The 20,380-nt window shown below is 35.8% G+C and overlaps 1 protein-coding gene across 1 annotated transcript in view; it reads right to left on the reverse strand.

Annotated features, from left to right (window-relative positions):
* Positions 1 to 16,751: 16,751 nt before the first annotated feature.
* luzp2 (leucine zipper protein 2) overlaps positions 16,752 to 20,380 on the reverse strand; it is a 137,886-nt gene continuing 134,257 nt past the window's right edge. Inside the window, exons 11-12 of the mRNA XM_065283062.2 lie at positions 19,386 to 19,457; positions 16,752 to 17,850 (exon numbers count right to left, since the gene is read on the reverse strand). Coding sequence (XP_065139134.1) covers positions 17,746 to 17,850; positions 19,386 to 19,457 — 177 coding nt within the window. The 3' untranslated portion in view covers positions 16,752 to 17,745. The remainder of the gene's footprint in view (positions 17,851 to 19,385; positions 19,458 to 20,380) is intronic.

Here is a 20,380-nt window from a genome sequence, read left to right on the forward strand (position 1 = left end):
AAACGTTTATTTAAAATGACCATTAACCGGTTAATAACGTTATTTTATCGTTTTCTTTAATATTGTACTTATCAGTGACCAATCATGATTTGAACAGTACAACATGTGACTTTGACGCATCAAGCGTGAGTGACTTTGACAGACACATAGCGTGAGTGAAATGCCCGCGCAGCAGTCATCGAGTCTCCGGCCCGATAGCATTTGTCTTAAACAACCACAAAGCTACCCATCAAATGTTCAGAGGTATGTTTAAGTTAAAACTTGCTTGGAAATATGAAGATGCAAACTGTAACTCAAAAAACCCAGGGGACTTATACCACTGTCAATTACTTTTTAGATGGGTTGCCACCAAGAAATTCCTTTTCGTTATTATTCGTTAGTCTTAACAAGTCTGTCTGCAATATTGAAGGATGTGGGGGAGAATTACAGTAGCCGGGAATCACTGAGGTAACTTACAGAGGCACATTTAACACAAACATCCAGCAGAGTATGCTGCGGTTTCAACCAGTAAAAGACATGGTTGAAAACGGGTCGTTTTTTCAGCTGTTTATACTTAAAATGAATGCAGGTATTTCTTTTGTGGTTTTAACAATTAATGAAATGTTGAAGTTTAGCTATATCATGTGTTATGTTATTATTTTTGTGTGAAAATTAGTCTGTATGCATGTATTTGTTAAAGTATAGCCTGAATTAAAATAACGTTATTAACCGGTATTTTTTCTAAGTAAACCGTTTTCGGAACGTAAAAACGGAAACGTTAAAATATCGATTCTGCTCGGAGTGAAACGATTGATCATTTTTTTCGTTTTTAAGCCCTGGTTGTCACTTTCACGTGTTTCTTCCATCTGCCGACAGTGTCGCCATTTCTCATTTCACCCGTTTTTGTGCGTACGCCTGGGTCAGAGCTTGCGTGACGGACAGCACATTTTCCCGTCAAGTTTGCTTTTTATAAATAACAACTATTGCGTAGAGTGGCGTACGCCTTCTTTTGTGCGTACGCAACGTTTATAAATGAGGCCCCTGGAGATCAGCTGAATGGATTCCAAAACGGTCAAAATCAAATGTTTAACTCTAGAGGTGCTGGAAAAAAATCATATTTTCCAAAAAATTGGACTGTCCCTTTAACTATAAAAAAGTATTAACAGAATAAGTATAATAGAAAGAATCTTATTGTTCAGATATTTTGAACGATTCATTTTGAGTGTTCAGTTCAGGATCAGCAAAGAATTTCTTTAATTCATTGAAAAGTCTGTCAGCCATCCCAAAGCTTTTATAATTAAGCCAACAGTCTGGGAAAAATCACTGATGCTACAATAACTATTTGACCTCAGGTTATTCCAGCTCTCTTTTAAAGCTTTAATCTGATTTCTACACCAGTACCATATAACTGCAGTGATATAACAATGTTATTTAACAGATTTTACCGTCTGTGTCTCAGACAAACTCAAGCAATTATTTAAGGAAACTGCACCACGCTGGGCTGCTCAGGATGTTCAAACAAACATTGCAGCGTTTTGATAATGCGTCCAAAGTCTAACCTGTATTCATGAAAATTTACTAACCAATGGCTCACTGTTGTTTCTGCAATAAACTGAAATAGGAGAACACTTTCAATAAAAAATTATACACTGTAGCTCTAATGATTCCTTCCCCAAACAGTCTTTAAGTTCATATTTCCCCTGGCAGAATGAATAAATATTACAGTATATTACAATTCATCTGCTGGATCATTTCCACTAATTGTATTACTATTCCCTGCATAGCTTGCCATGTTGACAACTTAAAATCAACAACAACCATTCCCTAACAATTCACAACCACACTGTGCTGATTATTAAAAATCAATTATCACAAATGTTGTGAATGCTTCCTATGAAAAAATATAGATAATGTCAGAAAATATGTTTCCTAAAAAAAGGAGAAATGAGGATCTCAGATGCTAAAACTGCTAAATGGCACCACAAAAATGAGATCATAAATCCATTTTGACTAATTTCAGTAAAAACGTGTTTTCTATACCAAGAAAGTGACGAGATGAAAAACAGTTTTTTCTGTTACAAACATTCACATAACATCTTTAGGTTATAAAAACATACAAAATTTAATCCATAATTAGATTTTCAAAGATTTATTATGAAAACAAAAAAAAAATTCCGCAAAATGCAATAAATCCATTGAATCAATATATAAATGTGCATTCATCTTTGCTATGTTATATTCATTTAGTTGAACCATGGTACACTGATTTAAAAAATAAACATTAAGGCATTAATCAAAACACTTACTTTGTCATATTAAGAACACTGTCTTTGCTGCTGTCATCCTTGGGATGTCGTTGCTGATCAGCTGTAAAATGTTTTGGGCTGCGTTCTCCGAAACTACCTTAACGCTACATTGTTCTTAAGTTGTACCTTAAGCTGTACCTTATCGCTAATACGTGTTTGCCGAAACGTTCTTAGTTACGTATACCTTCTGGAAGTCATATGTTCGTAAGGTTGGTCTGGAGCACTCTTAGCTATACCTTATCCCACATGACTCCACTAGGGTCCATCACTTTCATAAAAGCTTACATTGCAGTCTATGTAATACGACTAAATATGTGTTAAAAAAAGTTGCAATACACTTCGTGTTTATTTAGGCAAATATTTTTATATTTAAAGAATAAAACATTTAAATTAAATAATTAGACATCATTACATTGATGGTTGTTAGATTTTTCATTATGTTTTCCAAAGGGACGTCATCAGCTGCGAACTATTAAATGCTACAGGATTAAGAAACTATTTAAAATATATATTTTGGGTGATGGAGTTGGTTATACTGGCAGCTATACAGCGAATCCTACTATTTCATTTGTGCATTTCATATCCGTTAAATCTTAGTCCGGCTAGTATTTTAGCTGCATAAATAAATCGGGAAAAATTACAAAAAAAACTAATTATGATTATTAATGTTAATTCGACTTTGCATCGAAGTTTTTTAATGTTTTATAACTTTGAGGCAACTGTATGCCATATTCTTTATAAACATTCAAAATAAACTGCGCACTTGATTACTGCTTAGTCTCCTAAGATCAACAAAATTTCCACATTAAAACTAATCAAAGCTAAAATCTACAGCAATCATACTATATATTTATATAGGCTATTATATAATATTTTATATGTTATATTTAGACAGACAGGCTCCAGAAATGCGTCCATTAAGCTTTATCCGCATTGTAACCATGCTGCTTGCGCATCCAGTGTCCAAGCACAATAAACGCGTGAACTAATGAACAACAGCAGTTTGTACTTTATTTTAAGTGTAATGCACAGCCAAGTACTTGCACGACCCACCTTCCCCTGTGCAACGCACTTATTGGGAACCCCTAATATAAATGATCCTTTCAAGGCATAGCGGATGAATTAGAGCAGTTTAAACATGATACGTTTGGAAATAAAGTTGCGGGTTTTGCACGGGTTTGATATAAAATATAGAAGGTTGAATTTAGTTGTTTGCAATTTGAAATATTTTTTTACCAGAAATTACTAATAAATTTAACTTTAACTATTTCTAAAATGTTTCTTTAATAAATAACACCGCTATCTCACAACGCAGCGAAACCTATTACATGAAGTGAATAATTGATTGTTGAGCGATCGATGTCAACCTATTCAGCACCTCCACCATGGACAGCACCCGCTAAGGTCGAACTTAAGAAGGTTTACCTTAAGCAACATCCTAAGGTATAGTTCGGAGAACACACGTAGGAAAGGTATACCTGTAGTTAAGGTTTACCTTAAGAGTCTTCGTAGCGCGCTAAGAGACAACGTTATCGGAGAACGCAGCCCTGGTCCTGCTCGATTTTCGTTGGCTTTGAGTAAAATAATGGAAAGTTTTTCGTAAGATACCCTGGGTTCAATGTGTTAACATGACAGAAGCTTGATGCTGTCGGGAGAACAATCAACAGCCAACATTTTGTGTCTCCCGAGTACCTCTCGCGTAAATTATTCGATTTTGAGGACTTAAGGGTGTAATGTGTATTCTAGTGGTGAGATTGCGAATTACATCAACCTCAATTTCGAAACACAATGAGAAGCAATGGTAGCTGCCACAGGACAAACATCTAATGTACTTTCGTGATGAAACACACTCTTTTGGACAGTTTGTCCATTTAGGGCTACTGTAGAAACATGCCGGCAACTTCCATGTAAGGAGACCTGTGGTGTATGTAGATAAAAAAGTCTCATACAGGATAATAAAAACAATACAGTTAAGTATGTAAGTTCTTTACACACCACTGATAATAGTAATGTATATTATATTGCATTTCTGTCAAGAGATTCTCTAAAAGTTACACAATGCACCTTTAATCCCGGCCATTCAGAAATATGCATAAAAGTGCACCCTAGTGTGTGGTTTAGTTTCTTCATTTTTACATTCTGACTTTCATTATTTGCAATGTTTCTAGTTGCATCTTTAGTGATTTTGAAACTATGGCTTGTTCAAAAAAGTTGATTTTGGTATGCACATTGAGTGTTTTGCATCGAAAAACATTGTTCAAATAAAGCATTTGGAAACACTTTATTTTACGACCCGCAAAGTACCGCGTAATTAAACCGAATTTACAGCGTACCTATTTGTAACAACAGGGTAGGTAACCTGTAGGTATAAGGGAATAATATTTTAAGTTTGGGGTAATAAGGGGGTAAGAATATGAAGAATTATAAATTATTTATACTCTAAGTATTTTATAACAACAGGGTACCTATTGTAATATTACGTGGTATGTATGACTTAGTCAAGTCTATGGGGAAATTATGTTTTATTTTTTTTTATTGTGAATTTTTCTTATTGACTACTGAATGTTGTATACAGTCAATGTCTACGAGCCACATCGGCAAATAAATATAACAGCATATCACTTTTATTTTAGTAGCCTATATTACTTGCTTTTAATAACAAAAGTCCAGCTGATTTAATGTGGTTATCTTTTTTTTAAGGTAAGTACAATACAAATAGCAACTTATTCCCTATTTACCAGGAAACTCCTACATTTGCGGACATATTTGAAGTGGTGCTTTGCAATTTATTTACTGTAAACACAAGTATTTTAGCCAAATATAATTTATGAAATGGCAAACCAGAATGAATCAACAGCAGATATCAGCTCCCGCTAAAGCAAAAGACGACTACATGCGTAGGTTAGTGCGCAGGTGTAGAACGCGCGGCCGTCTGCAGGAGGTTTGCTGGAACGCGATCCTGAGGTGAAATTTCTTTAAGAGGTTTTAAAAACGTTCTACACTGTGGAGTACAGCTGCGAGTGATGTTAGCAGGTTCCGCATGCTGGATAAGGTGACTGGTTTTGTTAATACATGACTCACGCATTTCAAACAATGTTTTTCAAGAAAGTTGCTAGCTAACGGTAGCCGGTTAGCTAGCACATAAGTAAGCCTAAAATTTATAAACGTAACTGGCTTAGAAAACTCTGTTTCTGTCAAGGCACAGTGAAGAAACATTTACTGAAGGCTTTCATTTATGTTTTTTTATATGTAATGCAGAACACCATTTGTGAGACGACATCAACTCATCATCCGAGTCAAGAACACCAACAGAGGAAGCCAAGCCGCAAAAACAATGAAAAATTGTCATGACTTTTTATTTTAAATAAAAGTTATGTGATAATAAACATTAAGTGTTGGCTTAATTATAGTGTTTTAAAGATGTTTTGAAATAAGTTGTTTTAAAATAAAAATAACAATATTCTGTATGTTTATGGTATTTACCCTATAACAAGAGGTGAACAAAGCACCACTTTAGTTTACAGCCCGCAAATATGAGAGTTACCTGGTACATACACAGAACAATCGGGGAATAAGCCCCACTTTAGTTTACAGCCCGCAAATATGTGAGTTACCTGGTACATACACCGAACAATCGGGGAATAAGCCCCACTTTAATTTACAGCCCGCAAATATAAGAGTTACCTGGTAACTCCTGTATACATATACAGATCAAAGAGGTACAAGTTGCTATTATTTTTATTGTGTGTTATATTTTATTTGCCGACGTGGCTTGTAGACATCAACTGTAGGCTATACAAAACACTTCATCAGGTAAGTAGCAAATATGAAAAAAAAAACATATTACACATAGACCATATTACCCATAGACGTAAGTCATACATACCACGTAATATTACAATAGGTACCCTGTAGTTATGAAATACTTAGAGAATAATTTTCCATATATTCTTACCCCCTTATTACCCCAAACTTAAAATATTATTCCCTTATAACTACAAGTACGTACTGTAGAGGTACTCTGTTGTTACAAATAGGTACGCTGTAAATTCGGTTTAATTACGAGGTACTTTGCGGGTCGTAAAATAAAGTGTTACCAAGCATTTTAGTTACTGACTAATAACCTTTTAATTGCCATTAAGGTGAAATCACTGCACCTAAACATAAGAGACTGATAAATAAAATAATGTGGTTCTATGACATTAAAGCAAATCACTGTACCTAATTTAAGAAAGCGGGTAAACAGATTTGTTTTCAGTCTGTACTTAAATTTGGCTACTATCGGGGGACGTCTGAACGTCTGGAAGCTGGATCCAGCTGCGGGTGGCATAATAGCTAAACACATTACATACAGACACAGTAATTTTGCTTTCACCAGATCTTGAGCATTAACAGAGCCCGCATTTGAAGTGCATTAGATACCTTCAGTCTGTCTACAGTCTGAGAACAATAAGATGGTAGACATTACAGTCACATTTACATCTTTCATGACTGTATAAAAAATGGACATTAAAAAAGATACTTAAACCTTTCCGGCCATGCACTCCATCACTTCTGATATAAACCATTTACATTTATGAATTTGGCAGAAGAAGCAACTTACAATGCATTCAACAAATACATCTTTAATTAGTATTGTTTTCACTGGGATTGAACCCATGACCAAACACTTGGCTTAATTTTGAGTGCACATACTTCACCTTGTAAATATTTTTTAAGCTGCGGTTACACTCCAAAATTTTCCACATTACGTGTATTTGCATTTTTAAAGAGACTCTAATTTTTAAAGAGACATTCCACTTTTTTTGAAAATATGATTATTTTCCAGCTCCCCTACACTGTAAAAAATACTTTGCTGCCTTAAACATTTTTGTTGAATCAACTCGGATTTACAAGTTATTTCAACTTACTTTTATTCATCTTGACTAGAAATGAGTTGTTATAACTACAGGTGAGTTGTTGTAACTTTTAAAATTAAGTTGACTTTTCTCAATTATATTTTATAAGTTGTGACAACTCATCTCTGTTGACATGACTTGTAAATCTGAGTTGATTTAACAAAAAATTTTAAGGCAGCAATGTATTTTTTACATTGTAGGGTTAAACACTTGATTCTTACCATTTTGGAATCCATTCAGCTGATCTCTGGGTCTGGCGTTAGCACGTTTAGCATAGCTTAGCACAATCCATTTAATCTGATTAGACCATTAGCATCGAGCTAAAAATAACCAAAGAGTTTTGATATTTTTCCATATCTGCCTAGAAAATCGCAACTTTTATTTTTCCGTCGGTCTTAGTAAACAATCTAACAACAGAAGAGTCAAGTTTTAAATAGGAAAAATATTTGGTTATTTTTGAGCGTGATGCTAATGGTCTAAACAGATTCAATGGATTGTGCTAAGCTATGCTAAAAGTGTTAGCGCCAAACCCGGAGATCAGCTGCATAGATTTCAAAACAGGTAAGAATTAAATGTTTAACTCTAGGGGGGCTGGAAAATTAGCATATATTCAAAAAAACATGGAATGTCGCTTTAATGCATGTTTTCTAAACGCATGCCAAATTCAATAAGGCTTCAGATTTTCTTTAAAAAAAAGCTAATTTTTTTTTAATTCCAACTGCTAGACTCATGTAACATCTTTGCCAGAAGTGTTAGACATTTTCTATTTATATTCAACAGCTGTTTGGGTAATTTGGGGTGTTTTAAGAGAAGATCACACCAATATCGGCAATGCTTCTTGGGAGTCGTTCTAGTGAAATTCAATTTTCTCTCAAGAAATGAAAAGAAAAGCATTAGTGATTAGAAAGCTGTAGTGCTTTCCAAATTCCACATTCGTAATCCCTCCCCACTCTTACATGTCGACTCTCTGGGACCTTCACATTTTGACACGAGTGGCTCTTGTCAATTCTCCAGAAGTCAGTATTATTTGCAAGGTAAAACCTCACCAGAAAGCACTTTTAAACCCAATAATGATGTCTCAGCTTTACACGGCTCTTTTCCCACTCTCCCTGAATGGCTTTAGATGAGCATAAGCTACACCGAGGAGATAAATAAAGAGCCCCTCCCTTCCCTTTCAGAGAAATATAGCTATTAGATAGATTTAACATCACACCATCCTCCATGTTTATTAAATCAGCTCAGCTGCAGATAACAGCTTTCAACACTTTCAGCAAAGTCTTCCAGTCAGAACATTTTTAATATAGCATTTTCATTACCACATGATTCAAGTCCACAAAGTAGTTTTACAATTTATTGCTAGATGATTATATTAATTAGGTGGCATATATTCCAGGAAGATGCTGCGAGCGGCAGAACTGCTGATGATTTCACGAATGCAGCAATGGGAATTATTGCGGTATGAAATTGTATACAGGAGTTTATGCTGAAGTAGTATACTTGTTTATTATCTTATACCAGGTTCAGTTCAAAGTTTATTTCCTCCATATAGGAGTATTAAAAGGGGTCAAGACTGATCCTTGACAAAGATGCACAAAGCCCGCCTTCTCTCTCCCTGCATCTGCCTCTTACAAAGCCTGGAACATGATCTGTTCTGGTAAAAGTAATGAAGTTTGGACTTAATTTTATAAAGGTGTAAATATGAATCTGATATGCTCCTAAACTTAATTAAGATCAAATAAGAGACTTTTTCGTTGTTTGGCAATTTAAAAATAGCAAATAGATTTTATTATGTGACGGTAATGGTTAAACATTCACATCCATCATGAGATGTGTAGGCATATTTGCTTTTAATGAGCAGACTGCACTACAGCAGAAGCACAAGAGAAGGGCAAGATGGGTAATTAGTGTTAGTATTTAATTAGGTTGTAGGCTTATATTGCACCGAGTGCTATTTAGATGGATTGCATTGTTGACCTTTATAGTTTAAATGGACTTAAGCCACAACATCCCCGGTATTGTGGTGCCTTATAGAAGATGAATGAGAGTAGTTGCGAGCGATATACACTATGCTTGTACCGTATGAATATTAATTTGGATTTTGATCTGTGAGATTAAACATCTTGATATTGGTTTGACATTGTAAAGCTGTGAACATTTTGTAGATCATTAGCTGTGTTCAGTCAGGGGGGTTTACAGGTATGTGCGCTGTGTGCATCAAGATGGCAAGCTTGTTTGGTTTAATTCATGTTCTGCATATCAAATATGTCAATTTTTGTAACATGTGACCCTGGACCACAAAACCAGCTGAGAAAATAAGCTTTTCATTGATGTATGGTTTGTTAGGAAATGACCTAACTATACACTCACCTAAAGGTTTATAAGGAACACCATACTTATACTGTGTTTGACCCCATTTCGCCTTCAGAACTGCCTTAATTCTATGTGGAATTGATTTAACAAGGTGCTGAAAGCATTCTTTATATGATAGCATCTTGCAGTTGATGGAGATTTGTGGGATGCACATCCAGGGCACGAAGCTCCTGTTTCACCACATCCCAAAGATGCTCTATTGGGTTGAGATTTGGTGAATGTGGGGGCCATTTTAGTACAGTGTACTCATTGTCATGTTCAAGAAACCAATTTGAAATTATTTGAGTTTTGTGACATGGTGCATTATCTTGCTGGAAGTAGCCATCAGAGGATGGGTACATGGTGGTCATAAAGGGATGGACATTGTCAGAAACAATGCTCAGGTAGGCCGTGGCATTTAAACAATGCCCAATTGGCACTAAGGGGCCTAAAGTGTGCCCACACAATTACACCACCACCAGCCATCAAAGTGGTAACAAGGCATGATGGATCCATGTTCTTATTCTGTTTACGCCAAATTCTGACTCTACCATCTGAATGTCTCAACAGAAATCGAGACTCATCAGACCAGGCAACATTTTTCCAGTCTTCAACTGTCTAATTTTGGTGAGCTTGTGCGAATTGTGGCCTCTTTTTTCTATTTGTAGTGGAGATGAGTGGTACCCGGTGGTGTCTTCTGCTGTTGTAGCCCATCCGCCTCAAGGTTGTGCGTGTTGTGGCTTCACAAATGCTTTGCTGCATACCTCGGATGTAACGAGTGGCTATTTCAGTTAAAGTTGCTCTTCTATCAGCTTGAATCAGTCGGCCCATTCTCCTCTGACCTTTAGGATCAACAAGACATTTTCGCACACAGGACTGCCGCATACTGGATGTTTTCCCTTTTTAAACCATTCTTTGTAAACCCTAGAAATGGTTTTGCGGGAAAATTCCAGTAACTGAACAGATTGTGAAATACTACCATACCACGTTAAAAATTGCTTAAATCACCTTTATTACCCATTCTGACATTCAGTTTGGAGTTCAGGAGATTGTCTTGACCAGGACCACACCCCTAAATGCATTGAAGCAACTGCCATGTGATTGGTTGATTAGATAATTGCATTAATGAGAAATTAAACAGGTGTTCCTAATAATCCTTTAGGTGAGTGTATTTGGCCTAACTAATGACTAATGCCTTGACTAATATTAATAATATTTAAACTAATATAGAGAAAATTGTCCTTCATCAAATGCATCCACTCACAAAAATAAAGTTTTGATATGTACACTAAGAAATCTACAAAATATCTTCATGGAACATGGTATTTACAAAATATGAAATACAAAATGTTTTTTGGGGGGCATAAAAGAAAAATCGATAATGATTACAATGTATTATTTATAATACCTGTGCGACTTAAGACTTTGTGGTCCAGGGTCACACATACTTTTTTGTAAAATATTTTTACCAAAATTATTTGTAAAAACATTTTTGTGCCATATTTTACACTTACATCACATTTTGCAGACATTTTATCCAGTGCATTCAAGCTATGGGTTGTTTATCAGCATATGTGCTTGAACAAGAAAATTCAATTGTAATAATATTGCAATCCTTTATAAATGAGCTCTATTTAAGAGATGATAAGGAAGGTAAATGTCTCTAGTGGTTAAACATCTGAGCCGACACCACACAGTGCAATGTGAGTGTGAACCATAAACTAGGGAATTATAAAGAGATAGATCCAGTAAAAATGAATATAGATGAATGTATCTGTTACATGATAAGTAACTACTTAACGCTTAATATACACCTTCTATGGAGACTATTAGAAGGTGAAAGATAATAACTGAATAATTGTCATTTTTATGCAATGTGTGGGAGGCAATAAGATTTTTTATTGCTGAGGCCCACAGCTGTCTGCTATAAAATCTCTCTTCACCGTGACTTTACGGTTGGCCTACCGACATGTTTTTATACTGTATCTGTGAGCATATGTACACATACCTCATGTTAAAGTTTGCCTTAGCGTTGGTGTCACTTAACTGAATAGAGACACTGTTGCTATGAGACCGTCCTTCATCCTTAAGGAATAGTAATAGGAACAGCCAAAAAAAAATGACCTTAATGAAACAGTTAACAAGCACTTTGTCAAGGTACGCACAAAATATAAGGCTTGAAACATGTATCTTCAAGGTAAAGCTGTAATTTTGCATCAGCATTTGAAAAATATTCAAAGCAAGTTTTTATCTTCAATTGTCAGATGAGCTTTAAAATGTTGGTTATCTAAAGATACATCATCCGCACAGTGTCCAAATGCATTTTCTCTCTCTCTGCATGTGTTTGACTGTGTAATTCTGCTATTGGCAAGCATAAATCTTGATGATTTCAATGGCACATGACACAAATAAACAGCTGGCTCAACAGATTCTTTACTTTTCTTTTCCTCACTGATGATAGCTTGTTATTCTGTGTGAAAGCAATGCTGTACAGGTGGGTGTTTGGGCATTAGATAATAGTTTGAATGGCAAACGTACTGTATGGATGTAGCTATTTAAATTCACTTTGAAGTTGGGGATGGGCTCCATTTACTGACTTGAGTGGCATGAAAAGGGGAAAATTGGTTTCAAATCTGTAATTAGCCCCTGAGATTACTTTTCTCAGTTCATCTAAAAAGCATATAATGTTTTGTGCAACAGTTCACAAGTGTTAAACTAAAAAAAATCCAAATGACATCAAGCTTTAAAACATTATGCTCAGTGCCATACTGTTTTTCTACAGACCGCCATTGTGATTTCAGAACAATGCTTTTAACCACCAAACATAGTTGTGAGCCTTGGATTCAAAGATTGGAGGTAATACTGAAACTTGAAATTAATGACTTATTCTGTGTCAGGCTTGACCGAATGAAGTACTTGACTTTGAAAAGTTTGTCAGTCTTTCTTTCCACTAAATTTAAGCACGCTCACTGTGTTTCATAGAAGCTGATATGAATCAGTTTTTTTTTAATCAAGCTCTTTTTATTTATAATATCTTATAGAGACAGGTTTTCAGAAGAAGACGTGGCTACACTGTCAAAATAAAAGCCTTAAAACTTTACCTTTTCTATCACTGGGGTGGTACCCTCAAAGGTTCATTTTGTGCCTTTATGGGTATACAACACATTGAAATGTTTTACCTCTTTAGGATCTATTGCAGGGGTCTATCATCCTGCAAATTTGAGCTCTAACCCCAATCAAACACAGCTGAAGCAGCTAATCAAGGTGTTTAGGGTTGCTTGATAATTACAGACAGGTGTGTCGGAGCTGGGTTGGAACTGAAATCGGCAGGATGGTAGTTCATGAGAAGCAGGGTTGGAGACACCTGATCTACTGTGTACCTTTAAGGAATAATTATTTGAAGGGGTGTTCATAAGACTGACATGACACCTTCATAATCATCACATGACGTGTCATGAACATGAAAAAGATTTTATGACAACTGTCATTAAGTGTCATTTGTTCAAATATGTCATTTATAAAGAAGCAATGACTTTGTTTGAAATGTCTTTGTTATGACAAGTTGACATAAACCAATACATCATAACTTGTCATAAATCTGTCATAAACATGACATAGCAAATTAATGATCAAACTTAAAGGGATAGTTCACCCAAAAATGAAAATTCTGTCATCATTTACTCACCCTTATGTTTTTTACAAACCCACATACATTTCTTTGTTCTGATGAACACAAATGAAGATATTTTGAGAAATGTTTGTAACCAAACCATTCGTGGACCCCACTGACTTCCATTGTAGGAAAAAAGTATACTATGGAAGTGAATGGGGTCCACAAACATTTCTCAAAATATCTTCCTTTGTGTGTGTTCATCAGAACAAAGACATTTATACAGGTTTGTAACAACATGAGAGTGAGTAAATGATGACAGAATTTTTATTTTTGGGTGAACTATCCCTTTAAGAAACTAGCTAGCTTTATGGGTTAACATTACATTAAACTGTCATTTAAATATCATTAAGTGTTAATATGTCAAATAATTTGAAATACCTTAACAAAATGCAACAGACACGTTAAAAGATTATATTTAACTTTAAGTATGTGCACAATACATAAAAAACTGACAGCTAACAGAACACTGAGGCTTCTGAAATTTTCTGACATAGAAGAAAAACAAAACATTTCATTCATTTAATGTAATAAACTGTTTTTTTCCAGTGATATGGACCCAACGTTGCATGACTTAATCCATCATTGTACTGTTTTAATTTAATTTAGGTGAATCTATCTCCAAATGCAATAAAATACAATTTATTATTATTATTTTTATTATTGGATGATTGATTTTATTTCTCTAACACTTGGAGGAAACAGTAAAAAAAAACAATATATAAAAAAACATTATGAACTGAAGACTATTCATATTGTTTCTATAAAACTATTTGACAGAGTATTTACACTTAATGACATTTTAATGACAAATTATATTTGTACCACTGTATATGAGGTCAAGAAAATATTTATGATGCTGCTATAAAACTATATGACAGAGTATTAACATTTAATGACATTTAAATGACAAATTCAATTTGTATCTGATAAAAAGTGGTCATTTATGTTGTCTTAATAAGTGGCACTTATTTTCAGCCTTGGAGTTTTATGCCTTATGCCCACTTTAGTTCATGACTGACTATATTAAAATAATACCGTATATTTAAATCCTCAGTAGCCTACATAAGTCTGCAATGGTGCTTTGTTCTCTGCAGCCTTGCAATTCATTGTATTTTTCAAATGTATCATTTCCAACTGAGTGCAAATACAGTAGCCTAAACAATTATGATTTTGCCGTGCAGCTCTACCATAAGGTAGGCTCTTTATTATTATTCAATTAAACTCATTCCAAAACTAATGAAAGGGAACAAATGTGTGCGTTTTCCCCTATATTTCTATTTTTAAAAAATGGTGGGTCTTAAGATTACCTGTTGGGTTGAAAAAGTTTGGAAACCCCTGATATACAGTACAATACACAAGATAAGCAAGATTTATCAAGTATACAGTTTTTAGTACTTAGATCATGTATATAAAAAATAATGTAAGATTGGCCTACCATGTGTCAAAAAAGAACAAATATATAATGGAATTTTAACAATTTGTTTTAATTTATTCATATTCATATGAAACTTACTTTTCCCCTAAAAAAACGTGAGTTTTGCATCAAATAGATTTTTGTTACTCTTGCAATAGACCATTAATTGTTACATCTATGATTTAGATTAAAAAAAAAATAAGATTTGTACGATTTTCCTTTTAGAGGCCGTACGTATCAAGATGCGATCAGGTTTATTTTAAATCTAAATGCGCGGCAAGCGCACTTACATACAGATGCGTCTGAAACAAAACTGCTGTTTACAGGCGAGCGCTTTGAAAAGCAGAAGAAAGTGGCACGTCCTGCGTTGTCCATGCATTTATAGATGTTAATGGATCCTAATGCAAGAATTCTTCCAGTAAGTGGTCGGGACTCGGGACACAATGAAATTGGGCATAAAGTGATGGGGACATCTCTCACCTGCAAATTACGCGAGTTGGGCTGCTGTGAGTTCTGGCAGCATAGGGACAGCAACCTTCAACCCGTTGGCATGACAACACCTCCTCGTGGACAAAAAAACAAACCGGCCCACCGGGAATTCTACCGGTCCTCCCTATGGCCATTCCTGGCCCGCTTAGTAATCTTAAGTTGTCATGACAAGTTATGATGTTTTGGTTTATATCAAGTTGTCATAACAAAGACATCTCAAACAATGTCATCTTTGCATTAAAAATGACACAATTGAACGAATGACACCTCATGACATTTGTCATAAACGTGCATAAAATCTCCTTCATGTTCATGACACGTGTCATGTCATGATTATTAAGGTGTCATGTCAGCCTTATGAACACCCCTTCAAGTAAAGGTAAAATGTAAAATTTTGTAAAAGTAAGGGGTACAAAACTTTTAACAGGTACCTTTAAAGGTACATAAAAGCTCCTTAAGGTAATGTACCCAGAAAGGTACAACATTTTGGTTTGTATACCTGTAAAGGTACAAAATGGAAACTAACTGTGGGTTCACACCAGCCACGTTTGAGGCGGCAAATTCGCGTCCAACGTGTCTAGTTTCCCGGTCAACATTTTGCGTTTACTCACTTCATTCACGCGTGAAATTCTAGTCATCGAGAGATTCACGTGGAAATTTGCGTTATGGTAATCACGTCACTACTAAAGCAAGCTCCTGATTGGTTAACGTGGCCTAGACGCACGAATGAGGCTGAAGCGCGTCTACCGCGCCGCGCTAAACACCTCTTTAACGCCGCGAGACCTCCAGACGCGCATCAAGGCATCTTCACATTGACTTCAACAACATTGAAATCACTCGTGTTTGACGACTTTACCACGGCTGGTGTGAACGCAGCATTAGGGTACCACCCAGAAAAGGTAGATTTTTAAACCTTTTTTCTGAGAGTGTACATGTAAAATGTCTCTTTGCAAAACACAGCACATGTTTGTAACCCTCAGTCTTATTATGAAGCTCTTTACATCGCATCTTTTTCAGCCTCCAAAGTTTTTCTCTGGAATCACTTGGCATGATTTGGCCTCAGAAGTTTTGATGATAATTGGCCAAAGCAAAAGAAGAAAATGCCCTGAACTATAAAGGTGGACTTCTTTTTTCATGGTCATAAATGATAGGTACTGTACTGTAAGGTATGTGATGGAAAATAAAATAAAATAAAAAGAGAACAAAAGACAAACGACTATAGCGCAATTAGCATTATTGTTATGAAAGTGGAAAATGTCCGCTCTATTTTTAAAGACAAGCAGTTCATGATAATTATGCTTTTTTATTCTCTCTAACTACCACATTACTTCAGAATTGATGAAAAAGCAAATAGATCAAGCTCGTGGTGGAAAGACAAAGCAAAAGAAGAAAAAGACGGATAAAGAAAAATCAATGGTCTATAGGAGGGTTAAGAATCAGAGCTTCCAAGTTATGATGTGCTGCTCACGTACAAGATAAACCAATGAGGATTTTCCACTGATCCTGTGGGATCTAAGTTATTGACCTCATACTTCAACGGATACCAGGGACTTTTCAGAAGTTCCAAAGGTGTTAATTAAATGGAGAAGTGAACTCAAAAGACTCACGAAGGTACAGACAGTAAAAAGAGTGTGTAGTCTTACTTCACAAATAACCATTTATTCTGCACACATTTAGCGAAAATCACGGTTTATTGAAAGGACACAAGAAAGTAGAGAAACAGAGAGAGATGTAGCAGTAGATTAAGTACTCGGTGCATGGCACATCATTCTTAAGGAGACGACTCACTGTGAGTCGAGTTTTTCTCTTTAACTCTGGCACCAAAAGCTTCGAAATATTCAACAGCAATAGTTGGCCAGCCAACTTGAGCCTATAATACCTCATAATATGGAGTAGGAAGAGTAAATTAATCTTTGCTACAACACAAGACAGATCATACCTTCACATTGTTTCGACGTTTTAAACACTTCTCTCTGTGTTTTTAGCAAAGCTGGCATCGATTCAGTTTCCATACAAGTGAATTTGGGAATTAAACTTACAGGATTCTTCACTTCATTATTAACTTAAGCTGCTCAAACATGTACAGGTAAATCTGAATTTCAAGGCCTCGCAGCTTACTTCACAATCCACCCCAACCCCCTATACCAAATGTGACTTTAACATGGAAATTCTGGTCTGCGGTGCCAAATAGTGTCATTTTTTTTTTCTTTTTTTAAGTACAAACAACACAAATTAAAGAACATTGTGTCCTCATTCTGGGAGAAATGAACTCAAAAGAGATAGAGAACATAAAAAGTAACAGTTATTAAAAACATCCAGGACCATCGTAACCTCTTAAAATCAAAAAGTCTAAAACTCTATAATGCATGCCATACTATGCTGTTGGTTCTTAAAAAGTTCAAAATTGAATCTCGGGAATACCTTTTCTACATTAGCGGTGTTAGATTGGGTTGTTTGTGTTTGTCTGGCATTACACAGCCTGTGCGTGTGTGCATATGTGTGTGTGTGCGTGTGTGTGTGTGTGTGTGTGTGTGTAAGTGTCTAAATGTGCTTATAAGCTCAGTGAATGAAGTGGGGCTTAAACAGGTCTGACATCATTTTACCATGCAGATAATCTGCCAAGTCTTCCACTGTCTCTTAGTTGTGTGTGGGCATTTGTGTCTTTTTTAGGTCTCCTTCTGATTTCAAACTGTCCTCTGATGTCCTTGCTTGGCCTTGTTCAATTTGCTCTGGAGTCTGTGGCTATAGAGTAGAAATGACAAGAGAGGAGAACACATGCATATCATAGTGAAATGGTGTCTGGCACAAACAGCAGGTGATTAGATATTTACGCTTTTCTCTCCATATGTGTCAGACTGACCTATAATTTGACAAAACCTGTTACTGCTTCCTCCTGTACTTGTTAGCAATGGAGTAAACATATGCAGGTCTCACTGCGGGATCTATGCTAACTACATGTAGATGCCTTGCTTGCATGCACAACATGGGAACATGGGATTCAAGATAGCATGTATACATTATGTGAATTTTCCAGATGTACAGTGGGGTAAAAAAATCAAAAAAGATTTTTTCTTATAGCTCTGGTACAGTATGAGGCTAAAAATGTATATATTCTCTATGTTTTTGGATTAAAGCATCTGTTACAAAATAAATAATATTGGGTAAAATTAAATAAGAAACATTTAAGAATTCTAGATCAATCTTCAATTAAGAGTTTTTTTTTTCAAAAAGGGTACCTAGTTTAAAGGGATAGTTCGGCCAAAATTGATATTAAACCCATGATTTACTCACCCCCAAGCTGTCCGAGTTGCATATGTCCATCGTTTTTCAGACAAACACATTTTCGGATATTTTAGAAAATGTTTTATATCTTTCAGTTGATTAAATGTAATGTTACGGGGTCCACCCATAGTCCACGACCTTCAAGTCCAAAAAAAGTGCATCCATCCTTCACAAATTAAATCCAAACGGCTCCAGGATGATAAACAAAGGTCCTCTGAGGGTAATCCGCACGGTGTTGTTGTAGAAATATCCATATTTAAAACTTTATTAACGTAAATAAATACCTCCCGGTAGCGCCGCCATAGTCGCGTCCGCATTCAGGATGAGAGCTTACGCAGCCTACGGAGGTTACTCTGCTGCTGCTCTGTGCCCCCGCCCTCCGAATTTGTCATACGTCACTAAGAAAAGTGCGTACACTACGCTAATACTCTCTCCTGAATACAGAGGAGTCTAAGATGCCGGCGCTACCGGAAGGTATTTATTTTCATTAATAAAGTTTTAAATATGGATATTTCTACAACAACACCGCGCGGATTACCCTCAGAAGACCTTTGTTTATCATCCTGGAGCCGTTTGGATTTATTTTGTGAAGAATGGACGCACTTTTTTTGGGCTTGCAGGTCGTGGACCCCGTAACATTACATTTAATCAACTGAAAGATCTAAAACATTTTCTAAAATATCCAAAAATGTGTTTAATATTTATGTGTTTAATCATGGGTTTAATATCAATTTTGGCCGAACTATCCATTTAATGGCAAATTATTATGAGATTTTAAATTATTCAGCTGAACATTCAAACCATAATGCTGACACAAATCTGTCAAATTCTAGAAAAAGGAAAACGATTCATACTTTTGGTTCACTCGTAGATGCTGTTTAATGTGGCACATGATAGTTCATACAGCAGTGCAATTAATTGTTTTGTGTAATGAAATCAGTCATTATGAATTCTCTCTTCATAAGCACCTCAGTGGTGCACAGCAGAACACTTACCTGACTGTGTCCAAACATCTTTTTCATCTCAGATGCGCTCTCAGTCTGATTATGGGAACATTCTGCTCCCACCTGAACATTAAAAGAAAGACACAGAAAAAACCTTTCTGTTCAAGTTTACTTGAAAATGCTTTCATCATTTATTTATCACTCTCATGTGGTTTCAAACCACTGTTACTTTTATTTCATTGTGGAACAAATTCAATATTTCGAAGAATCTCACAGGCCTTTCTATAGACGGTTTCAGCGGATGCACGGACGTTGTCGCGGTTATGGGCCTAAACTGAAGCAAATTTCTGGTCTATATTTATTTATCAGTCTTGCTAGTGGCTAAACTAACCTCTGAAACAAAATGTCAGCCAGGCAGGAATTCAATGACCTGTTGCTAACATTGTATACATTAATTTTACCCAGTAATGTTAGTTCAATGTAATAGTTGATGTGCCTTCGATAATGTGGTGGGCCGTCAGGGCCAGCAAAGCCTTCTCAGCTGGCCTAAACACTATTTGATTCACTGATTTATATTGTAATATATTTTTTCAGGAATGTGCATTTAATGAATCACATATTCGTCTATTTCATAGCTTTCTCTTGATTGTGCTGCTTCCAGTAGTGTATATTTATGATAGAGCATTTATCCAATCATATTTCAGCTAGCAGCTGACATCATGTAGGGTCAAAGAAATCTGCCTAGGCCTTCTGAACGAACAGTGCAGGCGCCTTTAGCTTAAGATAAATGGCAATGAAATCATTGCATTAACCAATCAGATTTTGAGATGGGGTCCCCAGGGCCGTCTGGCAGGCTTACAATGACGTCAGCATTTTCGCGTCATTTGATTGGATTGACCCCCATCAGTTTTCAACCTGCTGGAAAAAAATTCTTGCATACAGGGGACATTTCACAAGACTTGTTTAAGATGTCAAATAAATCTTCAGTGTCCCCAGGGTACATACAGTATGTGAAATTTTAGCTCAAAATACCATATAGATCATTT

This window comes from Paramisgurnus dabryanus, chromosome 9 (genome assembly GCF_030506205.2).
Source record: "Paramisgurnus dabryanus chromosome 9, PD_genome_1.1, whole genome shotgun sequence".
NCBI classification, from domain to species: Eukaryota; Metazoa; Chordata; class Actinopteri; order Cypriniformes; family Cobitidae; genus Paramisgurnus; species Paramisgurnus dabryanus.